This window comes from Chenopodium album, chromosome 14 (genome assembly GCF_948465745.1).
Source record: "Chenopodium album chromosome 14, dcCheAlbu1.1, whole genome shotgun sequence".
Classification (NCBI taxonomy): domain Eukaryota; kingdom Viridiplantae; phylum Streptophyta; class Magnoliopsida; order Caryophyllales; family Amaranthaceae; genus Chenopodium; species Chenopodium album.
This window is the reverse complement of record NC_137847.1, coordinates 50,968,078-50,982,071: the sequence shown is the minus strand read 5'-3', so window position 1 is coordinate 50,982,071 and position 13,994 is coordinate 50,968,078. Positions and strand designations below refer to the sequence as shown.

The 13,994-nt window shown below is 35.9% G+C and overlaps 1 protein-coding gene, 1 long non-coding RNA gene and 1 pseudogene across 2 annotated transcripts; 1 reads left to right on the top strand and 2 right to left on the bottom strand.

The window, feature by feature from the left end:
* Window positions 1-1,414: 1,414 nt before the first annotated feature.
* On the bottom strand, window positions 1,415-4,753 carry LOC145579498 (G-type lectin S-receptor-like serine/threonine-protein kinase At1g11300). Its single transcript, XM_081636743.1, has 7 exons — window positions 3,393-4,753; window positions 3,086-3,199; window positions 2,817-2,986; window positions 2,534-2,744; window positions 2,200-2,437; window positions 1,967-2,117; window positions 1,415-1,873 (listed from the first exon to the last, which is right to left on the bottom strand). The coding sequence occupies exons 1-7, from the start codon at window positions 4,669-4,671 to the stop codon at window positions 1,553-1,555; spliced, it is 2,484 nt and encodes an 827-aa protein (XP_081492869.1). The 5' UTR covers window positions 4,672-4,753; the 3' UTR covers window positions 1,415-1,552.
* A 3,130-nt stretch (window positions 4,754-7,883) lies between these two features.
* On the top strand, window positions 7,884-13,697 carry LOC145579497 (uncharacterized). Its single transcript, XR_014099157.1, has 2 exons — window positions 7,884-8,194; window positions 13,231-13,697. It is a non-coding gene; the product is annotated as an uncharacterized LOC145579497 (long non-coding RNA).
* LOC145579651 (G-type lectin S-receptor-like serine/threonine-protein kinase At1g11300) lies at window positions 9,662-13,211 on the bottom strand (annotated as a pseudogene).
* Window positions 13,698-13,994: the final 297 nt, after the last annotated feature.

The window sequence follows — 13,994 nt, the reverse complement described above, 5'->3', positions numbered from 1 at the left end:
TGCTGAGAGTATGATTCATCATGTTGCACTAGTATGATTCATCATGTTGCACTACCACTACTCACTGTTGATTTGATTTTTAATGGGAGGTCAAGATCCTCATAATGTTTGCCTTATCTGGATGAGATGAACACTTTGGTTAACAGGGGAATGAAGTAATAGTGTATATTTGATCAATTCAATATTGCTATTACTAAGCTTTGATTTAGTTTTTAGTTTATGATAGAATTAGGTATCTGTTGGTTTTACTCGTTTATGTGAGACCGGAGCTTTTCATTTGTAGTATCTTAATCCACCTCTTGATTAGGGACTTATATGACGTTTAGTAGGAACTAGGGTGGGTGTCGGGCGAATCTAGTAAGGTAGTCTATTTGCTCATTTTATCAATTTTGCTCTAAAAAGAATAATGTACTGATGTATTTAACTTTTCATTTTTGTAACGATATTTCCAAAATTGTATTCTAAGTTTGATAGCTATCATCCTAAAATGACCAAGTCCTCGATATTGGATGAGTAGTCTTTTACTCGATATGCATCTATCATTCCCTAGACAAGGAGGGTCCTTGTAGGATGCACTAACTCTGTGATATTCATGGGTGAATCCCACTTTATGTAGTACAGTAACTATCATCAAAGGGAGGACTTCACCCACCATGAAAGCTGTAAAAAATCTGAGGATGATTAGAAACAAAGTAGTACTACTTTTATCTTGGGACATCTATTTGTGGTTTTAAATTAAAGAGGAAAATCATTACATGACATTGTTTGAAGTACATTTTGGCAAAAAGGAAGCAAAAATGTATCCCTAAAGCATGATAAGTCATCCAAAAACATTAATGGGAATATGTTACCCAAAAATTGCTAATCTTTGACTAAGCAGCATACTATTTCCATCCCTACCAGCTGCAACAAGTTGAGTCCATTAGTTTGGGATGACCTAAACTAGAAATGTGGCTTATAATTTCGCAAGGCTGGTAGTGGCGATTCAAGGATAAAAATTGATGTCAAACTTTGGTGCTGGAAGGTTACAATGTGCAGCTAGGAGGTCGAATATCTAGGGAGTAGACTTAAGTGTGTGTATCAATGCTGTACTGGTTATTTTTAGTCTAACTCACTATTGGAGAAGTGAGGCCATTGAATTATTGCTACTCTGTACTAAACTAGCTAGGTAAAAGTGGCAAGTTACAAAGTGGTCGTCGCTGTCCTGCTGCAAGACAAAAATGTTAACAGAGGTCCGGTTTGATTTGTCTGATATCTATTGTACTGAAGTGGCAAGATACAGCACGTTTAACTTGATACAATTTAGAAAACAGATTTTTGCTTTCCTAATTAATATGTTAGATTAGATGGATGTTAGATTAGATGGATGTTTATTCTGCAAGATATACTTGTTAAATTTTAAGGCATTGTTCATTTACCACATAATATAATCCCTTCTCTAACTTCAAGAACTCAAGGCATCACTCGAGCTAATAATGTAATTTATAAGCAATAGTACTAGATTACAACACATTGGCCTAGGAAACCATGTTAGCTAGTTACATTCCCTGTGTTATCGGGCGCTTACAAGTGTAACAGCGGCATGATTCGTAGATGAACTCTGTTGGCTCTGTCTGAAAGATGAACCGACATCCTTAGTTTTCTGACTGTGACTGAAGCCAGGTGGTTTTGGATGTGGAACATTTGCTAACTCACTTCGAAGCATTGAGATAACAGTAGAGATATTTGGTCTATCTTGAGCAGATTCTTCTACACATAATAGGCCGACTTGTATGCACTTCTGAATCTCTTCGGACTGTCCGGAGAAGTATGTATCAGCAATGGCTGGATCAATGAGAGAAATAACATTGTTCTCCTTCCACAATTTATATGCCTGAGAGAAAAACAGGTGATTTAGTCACGAGTCAGCCAGTCAATGTACGAAGCATTTCCTAATTGAATAATTCTAATGTTATAAAAGACTTACATATCCTAGCAGGCTTAGGGAATCCTCCTCGTACCAGAAAATACTATTCCTTTGTCCGCTTACAATCTCCAATAACAAGACTCCAAAGCTGAATACGTCTGACTTTTCTGAGAATCGCCCTTCCATTGCATACTCAGGGGACATATATCCACTGCATTATCAATCGAAACATGACTTTCTGAGTTCAAAGATAAATGAAAACTAGAATGAACATGCATGTTTTTTGTACTTACTATGTACCAACAATCCTTCTGGTGTCATCTTGGTCTTGTTTCTCCCCAAAAATCCTGGCCATGCCAAAGTCTGAAATTCTCGGATTCAGGTTTTTATCCAACAAAATGTTGCTTGCTTTAAGATCTCTATGAATAATCTTTACTCTAGAATCTCTGTGAAGGTAAAGGAGTCCCTGACATATTCCATGAGTGATGTCGTAGCGTATCTTCCAGGGTAGTAGCTCCTTCTTCACCGGATCTGTGATTAATAGAGAGGTCATAATTAGTGGATTAAATTTGTATTTTTGACTACTAATAATGAATGCAAGATTATGTCAGATATTGTGATACAAACCAAAGAGAAGTGAGTCCAAGCTTTTGTTTGGCATGTATTCATATATCAACATCTTCTCATCTCCTCCCACACAGCAGCCCAATAGTCTGACAAGATTTCGGTGCTGAAGTTTAGATATCACCAGCACCTCATTCATAAACTCTTGTACTCCTTGTCCTGAGGCTTTTGAAAGTTTCTTGATTGCAATTTCTTGTCCATCTTCTAATATTCCCTACAAATCCAAATTTCAAAGTGAGTTTTACACCTTTATGTTTGTGACTTTTTTCATCAGAAAATTAATTACCTTGTAAACTGGACCGAATCCACCTTTTCCAAGCTTGTTAGTGTCCTGGAAGTTGTTTGTTGCTGTTACCACCTCTTCGAAATCAAACAGTGGAACCTCCTCAACTTGATCTTGGTTTCCGTCTATTCCAAGAATATCTGAAACTGTTTTTCTCCTCTGAAGTTTCTTTCCTTGAGATGTTAAATTCAGAAACCGCAGAAACATTAGGTGATGCTCTTCTAATGTTCTATGAATTGAAGCTATTTTGACAACAACTATGAATGTCTTACCTTGCTTCTTATGGGCTTTGCTTCTCCACAGAACAAGTATAAGAGTAACAACTGTAGCTGCTCCTAGTAAGCTCCCTGTTGCTGCAATAATTGCTACTGCTCCACTGCTGTTCCCTGCAAACCATAATGAATTAGCTCCATAATATTTCCAAAAAACACCGAATGACTTACCATCCAAATATGGCCTAACCCAAAAAGCACCGAATGACTTACTATCCAAATATGACCTGAATCAAATGGTTTTAAAAACTGTTTTGCTACCTCTAAGCATACATCAAGATATGTCGGACAAGAAAAGATACTGTACCTAGTTCAGAATGTGCCAGTTTTAGGTGAAGATCCACACCACCAGCTGCCAACTTTTCTGTGTCAATCAAGTCTTTATCCCATGACATACATCCAATACTTGTATCAAATACATAAGCTATACAAGAACAATTCTGTAAGCACTGGTTTCTGCATTCATTTTCATCCAATCCAATTAACCATGCAGGGTTGTCTGGCACCTTTATTGACTTCACCCTGAAAAACCCGTCTTCTTTTCCACTTCCTCTGTCACATTGCAATGATGTTTTTCTCATGCACCCGCTTGCCCAATGTCCTTTACTCCATTCTAACTTATTTTTTGGTTTGAATCCTTTCAAGCACCGGCAAATAGGAGAATTCATCAAATTACAGCTTCCAAATGCTCCACACTTGCCATAGATGTCACACTTTGTGTGTGGTGCTTCCCAGGCTACCTTCCATTTTCTTTCGCTCTCATCCCACCATCGCTGTGTCAAAGTTCCTTGATAGCTCAACCCATAGTTAGATAACACTGACTGATTAGTGTAAGAATATGTTATAGAAATGGTACCTTGCCTGTCATTCTCAAGAATGAAACCGGCGTCATTGAACTCATCAGTCTCGTTATTTTGTATTGCAGTAAAGATGTGGCCATTCCATGGACCACTCCTCCAATAAGGCTGATCATTATTGTAAATGACAAGCTGTGGGAAGGCAAAAGAATCAATGCCAACCGAGAACCTTCCAGAAGACGGGTCTGAAGGGCCATTCCAGGCCTGTAACATTTTCCTCATGTCAGAATTCTTGTTGAAAGTAAGTTTCATATTTGGCAAAGCTGTATCAGTTGGGTGCTTAAAGCTCTGCCACAAGATCATGCCCTCTTGATCCGTCAAAACTAGGTTGCCGGAGTCTAAGAGCTGTGCTTCTGATACTATACTTCTGTTAGTTTGGCTGGAGACAGAAACATTAATATTTGAGGACCAAAGTGTCTGGTTTTTAGCATTCAGGACTCGAAGATTGCCATCCTCAGATGTTCTGATTGCTCCACCAGAAGAATCTTTCAGAGGTTTGTTCCGGTTAGCCACCCACACAACGTTACTCGTGGTGAGTTTACTGTACCAGATTCCTACATAACGGTGTGTCGAGTTAGGGGGGCTAAAGAACCCCAGTTTAAATGCACCATTACTGGAGACTATAGTTTCAGGGTCTGTAAGGAACTTGCTAGCTGTAATTTTGTCTAAAGCTGAAGTTTGTTGCAATAGAAAAAAAGAGAAGAAAATAATTGAATACTGATACTTCATGGTATTTTAACAGTAAAATTTGAATAGAAATAACAAATGGAGTTCAATTTTGCTGGTTAACTGAGTAAGAAGTACAAATGGGGTTAATATTGTGTTACTAAAATTTAAAGAAAATTTTGCTATTGTAGGTGGTGGAGTTTGGGTTGGAATATACTAGGAAAGAGTTGAAGAAATGTACTAGTTATGATACTTATAAATGATATAATCTTTTTTTTTTGAGAGAAATAAAAAAAAAAAAAAAAAAAAAAAAAAAAAAAAAAAAAAAAAAAAAGCTAACCATTTTGTGTGTGTGTGTGTGTTGGGTAACACATGCCGCAATAATTATTACTGTTGGAATTTTTTTTATGTGTCTATTGTCCTCATTATAGGCGGGGACAAGAATTTTAGGTGTTAAGGGTGAAAAAAATATCCTAAAAGGCATTATCTTACTTTTCTCTCTTACTTTTTAAATATTTGTGTCAATCCACTACTGTTGGAAGTATTGTGAAATGGAGAAAATATATTAGCTTAAATCCAACAAAATTTTAATCTAGTAATGTAAAAGTCAAAGTTGAACAACTATCGGACAGTGTAGGGAGCATGTTTTTTTTTTTTTTTTTTTTTTTTTTTTTAAACAGTGGGGAGCACGTTTTTAAAGATGTTGCTTTGTGTAAATTTATGAATGTTGATTGAAACATTGTCGGTGAATTTCAGAGGAATCAAGATGTATAGGCATCCCTAAATTTGTTAAGACAACAAAGGCATGTTTTTGAGGAAGTTGGAAAATTGTTGCACACTAAACTAGTAAACTTAGTGCTGTCAAATTTCAAACCGAAACCGTTTAACTGCCCGAAACAAACCGACCCAAATGAGAACCGAACTGATTAAAAACCGTTTTTTTGAAACCGAAAATCAACCCGAACCATACGTGAATGAACCCGAAACCGAACCGATCCGAATAACGTTACACCGTATAAGAACCGAACCCGTTAATGAACCGAACCAGTTTTAAACCGAACTGAAATCAAACCGAACCAAAAAAGAACCAAACTGTTTCTAACCCGAAACCGTTTTCAACCCGAAATCGTTTGAATCGGGATAAAAACCGTTTACACCGAACCGTTAACAACCCGCAACCCGTTTGCACTGAACTGTATATAAACCGAACCGTTTATTAACCGAACCGCTTGCATACCGAATCGTTTTATGAACCGGACAGCTTATAAACGAATCGGCTACAAACTAGTAAGATTGGTATGGCTAAACTTGAAACAGAACATGATATGTATTTATAAAATCAATGAGAATTTGTATATAATTTGATGCCTATTTATGAAATGATGAACTCTCGACTAAATATAAAATTTGTTAACCAACAAAAGGTTAGCAAGTACTATCAAATTTCAATCCAAAACTATTTAACTGCCTGAATCCAAACGACTCGATAAACAATCGATTTTTTGAAACCGAAAACCGACTCAAACCGTAATTTAGTAAACTCGAAATGGAACCGATCCGAATAACATTAAACCGTAGAAGAACCGAACTAGTTATTAAATTGAATCGAAAAAGAACTGAACTAGTTATAAATTGAACCGAAAAAGAACCGAACTAGTTATAAACTGAACCAAAAAAAAACCGAACTGTTTCTAACCCGAAACCGTTTCCAACCCGAAACTGTTTGAACCGGGATAAAAACCGTTTACACCGAACCGTTAACAAACCGTGACCCGTCTGCACCGAATCATTTACTACCCGGACTGTTTACAACCCGAACCAAATTAAAACCGCTCAAGAATAAACCGAAACCGAATTGAACCGATAACTATTTAAACCGAACTGAAACCGACCCGCGAGACACTTAAACCGATTTTAAACCGATCCGATTTAATACCGAACCGATTTCAAACCGAACTGAACCCGAACTGTCAAACCGTTTGACAGTACTAAGTAAACTTGATCTACACATCAGCTTTATTGGCTCCTATCATAGTGTTATGCATACATATATGGATTATCAAGCACTTATAGTTGTGATAGATATAATATTTGAAGAACCACCTTCTTGCCCTTGCTGAGAGAACCCTTGATTTGTATAAAATTTAGTTAAGAGTGTAGCCAGGCTGCTTTGGACTCGATAACATTGAATCATGGAGATAATCGTGGTAACATCTGGCTTGTGTTTTGGAATTCTTGTTACACACGATAGGGCTGTTGGCCTACTAGTATGCACCGTGAGACCTCATCGTGAAAGCATGGATCATAAATCACTAGGTCAGCTAGCAAAGCAATGTTCGCCTAGCTGATTCCACAGTTTCCAATCCTACAGGCATTTAAGCAATCATGGCAAGACCAGAGTCATGGTTGTGTATGATCCAAGATTTAAGAATCTATAGTTTTCGATTGACAACGTAGGAACTCAAACATGCACTAGTTTTCTGTCACGTAGGCACGTAGCTAAGAGGCTCAAGGACTGCTCATCATCACAAAGTATTTTAATCCTGTAACCACATATGATCTCTACCAGCAAATAAATGAGGTATGCCTTATTACAAGCTACTACAAAGAAGTTGAGACTATTGCTACTACAGCTAATTCGGGTTGAAACTGGTTTTGTTATGCTAACCGGTTTGAGTTCCTTAGGTGATCAGGCCAACTTCTTTTCAGGTCAATGTTTGTTTCAACCTGTTACATTTCAGGTTTTGCATTTAAAATTGGATCTCAAATCAGCTAATTTTTAGTGGAGCAAGTAGCACTGTGGAATTAAGCTCTACCTCTTTTTGACTCAAAAAAAAAAAAAAAAAGCACTGTGGAATCTTTCACTACTTGACACTACTCCGTACAACTATGTACTATATTTTGTCCAAAAAAACAACTATGTTTTCGATACTACTTAATAGGAGAAAAATACAAGTTTATCTATCTTTTTAATTAACTTAGAATGTACCAAGTAAATCAAGTGGTCAACTTTTAATTAAATTGTGTAACGTGACATTGTTCTGAAATTGTTAATGTTGGTAGTGATTTTATTCAAAATATTACAAATTTGTCATTTGATTTACATATTCCCTTCGTTTCAAGTACTTGCAATACTAGAATTGCCACATAATTAATGAAATAAACAAGGTCGACCAAAATAAGGATTATAAACGGATGAAAAAAAAGTTCCAATTAACAAGTAACAAAGAGAGTATTTCATTCATAAAAGATAAACGGGGCTTTTGGCAAAAAAGACTAATAAGGGTTTGCTCCCATTACTAGTGGCAATAAAACTAATTTTAGCACCATTTCCATTTGCAAATAATGTTGTGCAACAAAATTGAAATCAATTTTCCCGCAAATTGTGATGAGCCGTTTTAAGTTCGTTAATATTCCTACTTTCTTTTCACTCAACCAGTAACTCAAACACCCATCTTTCTCATTCTCTGTGATTAATTCAGAAATCGGAAAACCTAAAAACGCCGCCGTATTACTCACCGGAAACCTAATTTCAGTCTTTCCGGCAAATCCGCTTTACTTTGAGACAATTGCCTCTTCGTATCAGGTTCTTCTCTAATTTCTCTTACTTTTGATCTCATTTTCTGTAAAATTTTGCCTTTTTAATTTCAATTGATTGTTTAATGTGAAATTCTGAATAATTTAGTCCTATTACCTTTGATTTTATGCTGTTTTTGTTCTATTTTTCTACAATAAGTACTTTGTTTAATTGCTTTTGCAACTAATTTTATGCTTTTTTTTTAAAGCAAACTAATTTTATGCTTTTCTTTAACGATTGCTAAAAATTAATATCATATCGGTGAAGAATTTTAGTCGTTCGTTTAAAATTTCTCTTAATTGAGCTCCTTTCATATGATTGTACACCAATTGAAGAAACTGCTGGTTGATATCAGTGATTGAAAATATTGAAAAGTTAATATATAATCAAATTGATTTTAGTGTACAATTACATATTTGTGCACTTTTTTATTTTACAGTTGAATCACAAAAAGATTGGTTTTGGATGTTAGTCAAGGAGATTAAATGGCCAAGACTTTTAACTTCTTGCTTCGGTTTTTATGAAGTGATGATATCTTGAGACTGAGACTTGAATTTATTTATTTATTTATTTTTGATTGGTAAGGAGAAGGGCCCTACCGGGTCGGAACCTCTCACAGGTCCTCCTGACCTAGGTTAGCGGCCTAGACACTTTGGAAGTGAGGGGGAAGGGTAAGGGAATCCCCACCCCCAAAGTGTCTCTAGTGGGGTTTGATTCTACAACCTCTTGGTTGTGAGATACAAACTTGACCACTAGACCAAGCTATACTTGGTAACCGAGACTTGAACATGATGATGTATTGTATTCAGTAAAAATTTTGGATACAATGATGTATTGTATACAATAGGCTTAGGAAGTACTTAATAATTTTTTTTTTTTTTTATAATGATGTCTAGCGAAAATTGAAATCCAAGTAGTACTAGGTCTGTCTGTAAGGAATTTGTCCACTTAAGGGGTGGGGATTCCCTTGTCCCTTTCCCCTCCCCGTCCCAAAGGGCTGGCCCAATAAGGTTGGATTGGGGTATCTGTGATGGGAGTTGTTTAGTCGGGAGATTATGACGTAATTAAAAAATGAAATAAATGTTGCTAATATAGGAAAAAGACAAAATGCCTTGAAAAAAAAGGTTCTATAAGATGGAAAAGCTACCAAAAGAGAGATTAAGTTGATAAAGCTTCGGTGGTAGTTGTATTGACAACCCTAACTATCACTAGTATGTGAACAAGGCTTACCTTTAAAACATGTCAATAAAGAAGGGAGGTGGTGTCAAATACACACGACACATTCTATTTGATGGTGATTCCACATATCTCATGGGCTTTAGTTTGTGGTAGGGGAGGGTTTGATGTATATCCTGGCTTGCTGGCTTGCCCTTACAGTTTTAAAGAGAACCTCTTTGTCAGTTCATGATATCATGACAACACACTGTACCTGTTATACGCGCCAGCAAAATTGGTGTTTATGTTGGCATATGTGGATTATCGAGCACTTACAGTCGTGATGGAAACATTATTAGAGCCATTTCCCTTCCCTTGTTGAGAGGACCCTTGATCTGTATGGAATTGGCTGAGAGTGAAGCCAGGCTGCTTTGGACTTGGTAGGTTTGGTATTTCACTTTGAATCATGGAGATAACTGCAGTGATATCTGGCCTGTCTTTAGGAAGTTCTTGTACACACAAAAGGGCTACATGTATGCACCTTAAGATTTCTTCATGAAAGCATGGGTCACTACTTATTGCCGAGTCAATCAGCAATATGATTTGTCCCTGGTTCCATAGTTTCCACACTTAATGAAATTGAAGCAATCAGGACAATGACATTTAAAAAATCAGTAGATACAACTGGGAAAAAAAAAAAGAACACTTTACACTTGCAGTTAGTTTACTGTAACTTACATAGCCTAAGAGGCTCAAGGATTTCTCCTCATCCCAAATGCTGCTATTCCTTTTTCCACTCACAATCTCCAATAGCAATACTCCGAGGCTAAAAACATCTGACTTTTCAGAAAAACGACCTTGCATTGCGTATTCAGGAGACATATAACCACTGAATGATTTACAAAAATAAATTCCATATAAGTAGTCAGTTATTAGTTTTACCCATATAAATGCTTTTATAGTAAAATAAAATTAAAAATTACAGTACTTACTATGTTCCAACTATTCTTTTAGTGTTGGCTTGATCTTGGTTGGTTCCAAAGATCCTTGCCATACCAAAGTCTGCAATTTTTGGATTTAAGTCTTCATCAAGCAATATATTGCTGACTTTTATATCTCGATGAATAATCTTTAGTGTGGAGTCCCGGTGAAGGTAAAGGAGCCCTTGGCATACTCCTCTAATGATTTTGAAGCGCGTCTTCCAGTCTAGAATTTCTTGTTTTCGTGGATCTGCATAGTTTTACCCAAACAAAAATTACATGTTTTGATTAATATGTGCTACTGTTGTTTTTAAAATAATTTTTTTGTCAGAAAAAAACTTATTGCTTTCTTGGAGTAAAAAATTAAAAAAATAAGTAAATAAAATCTTTTTGGGGAATTTAACAGCTACTGTAATACTTTGTTTGTAACTGACCAAACAGAAAAGAGTCCAAGCTTTTGTTTGGCATGTATTCATATGTCAATATTTTTTCTTCTTCTTCAACACAGCAACCTAGAAGTTTGACGAAATTTCGATGCTGGAGCTTAGAAATAACTGCTGCTTCGTTCAGAAACTCTTCCAGACCCTGGCGAGAATTTTGTGATAGTCTTTTTACTGCTATTTCTTGACCATCTGCCAATTTTCCCTGTAAATGGATTTTGACTTTTAAATTCCTCTTTCATATCTCTGTATAAGTAGTATAGAACAAAAGAATTAATCTTCCTAGCATATATTACCCTAAACACTTGGCCAAAACCACCTTCTCCTAGCTTGTTGCTTTCCTGAAAGTTATCTGTTGCTGTGGCCAGCTTTTTAAACTCAAAGAATGATAGCTCTTTGAGGTTGACTAGAGCTTTATTGTTTCCAAGCATATTCAACAATGCTTTATAATTTTCAGTTTTCTTTCCTGATGCATGTTAAAAATTAGAACTTATGGTTCAGAACAGAAATAACAGATGAAAAGAGGTGTCATCTGCCTTCAGTCTTCCAAGTCATATAATTATGCATAAATCTGTATGGTATAGATGTTCCATATTCTATACAATTTATTAATGAGAAATTTGAAATCCTTGCTTATTGATATTTTATTTTTTATAAGAAGTATGTTGTGTTCTTTATTTTCCCTCATCTTTCCATCAGCTGCATATATACTGTCTTTCTTAATGCTTAGCCATGTAAATATAATTGATTGCATCTCATATGTTGGTTTTTTTTTTTTTTTAAGTATGATATCAATCTGGAACATATTCAACTCTTTTCTTTGTGGAATGTGATTTATGTCAACAATAGATTTTAACTTTATAATGATGTTACCTTGTTTAGACTTCCTCTTACACAGGAAGTATACAATAGCTACAAGGGTGGCAGTCACCGAAGCTCCTGTTACTGCTATAATTGTTTTTATTTTATTGTTATTACCTGAATACAATAATGAGTTTGACTGCATGAGTAAGATTAGCTTCAATTTCTATTGCGTGAAAGAAGTAAATGCTAGATAAACTGTTAACTTTTCATCAGTAAAATTTTCTAAAAAGCAGGTTATTTCTGAAAGTTTATAAACTTTTTAAATTAGCAAATTTTAACTTGATCAGTAAGTTTTTTGTGAAAAGAACTGAACCTAATAGAAAAAGTTTTCCTACCTAGCTCTGAGGATGCCAGACGAAGGAAAAGATCTGCCCCACTCGTGGAAAACTCTTGTGTGTCTACCAAGTTTCTGCCCCAAGACGTACACCCCACACCAATGTCATACGCATAAGCTAAGCATGAACAATCTCTCAAGCAGTGGCTTCTGTACCTGCTTTCATCTAACCCTGGTGACCACTCAGTATTTGCTGGCACTTTCATCATCTTTAGCCTCAAAAACACATCATCTTTTGCGCCTTTTACTCTACATTGAAGCTGCGTCCTTCGTGTACACCCACTGTTCCAGTTTCCTTTGTCCCACTCTTCTTTGTTCTTTGGGTGAAAGCCCTTCAAACATTTACAAACTGGGAATTGGAGAGAATTGCAGCTTCCAAATTCTCCACACTTTCCGTAAAAGCCACACTCATTTTCTGGGGCCTGCCACTAAACTTTCCACTTGCCATTAGTATCATCCCAGTACTGTTGGATAAAATTTCCTTGGTAGTCTAATTCCATGTTTGACAACGAATTATCGGGGTTTGAATACACCACTGTAATGGTTCCCTGGTCATCATTTTGAACACTCAATCCATGACTATGGAAGCCAGGGTAATTAACCTGAATTCCAATAAACATGTTACCATTCCATGGCCCGCTTCTCCAATATGGGTGATCATTATTCCCTATAATAAACTCTGGGAGAACAACAGAATCAAGGCGAAGAAAGAACTTTCCTACAGAAGGATTAGACGGGCTTTTCCAAGATTGTAAAAGAGGATTTTTATAGTTTTCTTTGTTGAAAGTCGTGCTCATTTTTGGAAACATAGTGTTGGTGGGGTGATCAAAACTTTGCCATAATATTGTGCTATTAGAACTGAGTAACACCAAGTTTCCAGAATCTAAAAGCTGAGCTTTTGACAGATTAGTGGCCCTATATGTGACATTTGACTGCCATAGGATCTCTTTCTGACCATTCAACACTTTTAGATCGCCGTCCTCTGTGATCTTGAATAAACCTGAAGAGTCATTTAGCGGGTTGTTTCTGTTTGCCACCCAAACAACATTCATCACTGAAACTTTGTTGTACCAGATGCCGACATAGCAGTCTGTAGAGTTTGGTGGGCTGAAAAAGGCCAGCTTGAAAGTATTATCACCGGATGTTATGGTTTCTCCATCATGAATGAACCTTTTCATTGTAATGCTGTCATTAGCTGTGGAAATTTGTATGTTGAAGTAAGAAAAGAGTACTAGTACATAAATAGATGACATTGTTTTTATATATGTGTAGGATGGTTTACTCTGAAATCCTAGTTGGTGCTAAGGAAAGAAGAGCTGATGATATCTCTTGCTCGTGTTGCAGATTTAAATTAACCAAGAGCTAATAACCAATGCAGAAATTTTACACACAAATTGTCAAAGATCTTCTTGACTTTTCTTGTGATTGTGACATTAAGTGGTGGGCCACCTTATTGTTTTAATAAAGGTATGAAGAATTATCAAGCGAGAATTCCTCAAGATGATGCAAATGAAGTGAAAACTGATGCATCCTGCCTGAATTTTTTTTTTTTTTAAAAAGACAAACAAATCAAACAGGTATGTGGCTACAATTAGTTTTGTGCATTATTTGTTGTAAATCATATGCCCTCATCTAGAAATAATACACACATATATCATAATAATAATTTATGATTGGACTGTTCTTTCTCAAATTAGGATGGGAGAATTTGAATAGTAAATCAAATATATTTACGAGTCTTTACGTGAAATCATGTCATATCCTTAATTAATTATGTGGAGTTGAGACAATGTGAATAACTAATATTAAATGTAAGGTTTAGTTTTCTATATCTATGAGTGTTTGTTGACCGACAAATTCTATATGGACTTTGCCAAGTTTTGCATCCTTTTTAGATTGAGAAATTCTATCTCCATGTAGAAATATTAGTTACTAATTACTATGTCATAAGCCTCATAGCCTCTCATAATTAAGACTGTGACTTGATTTTATAAAAAGAACCTTTATTTTTTTATTTTTTGAACTTTCCTTGATTT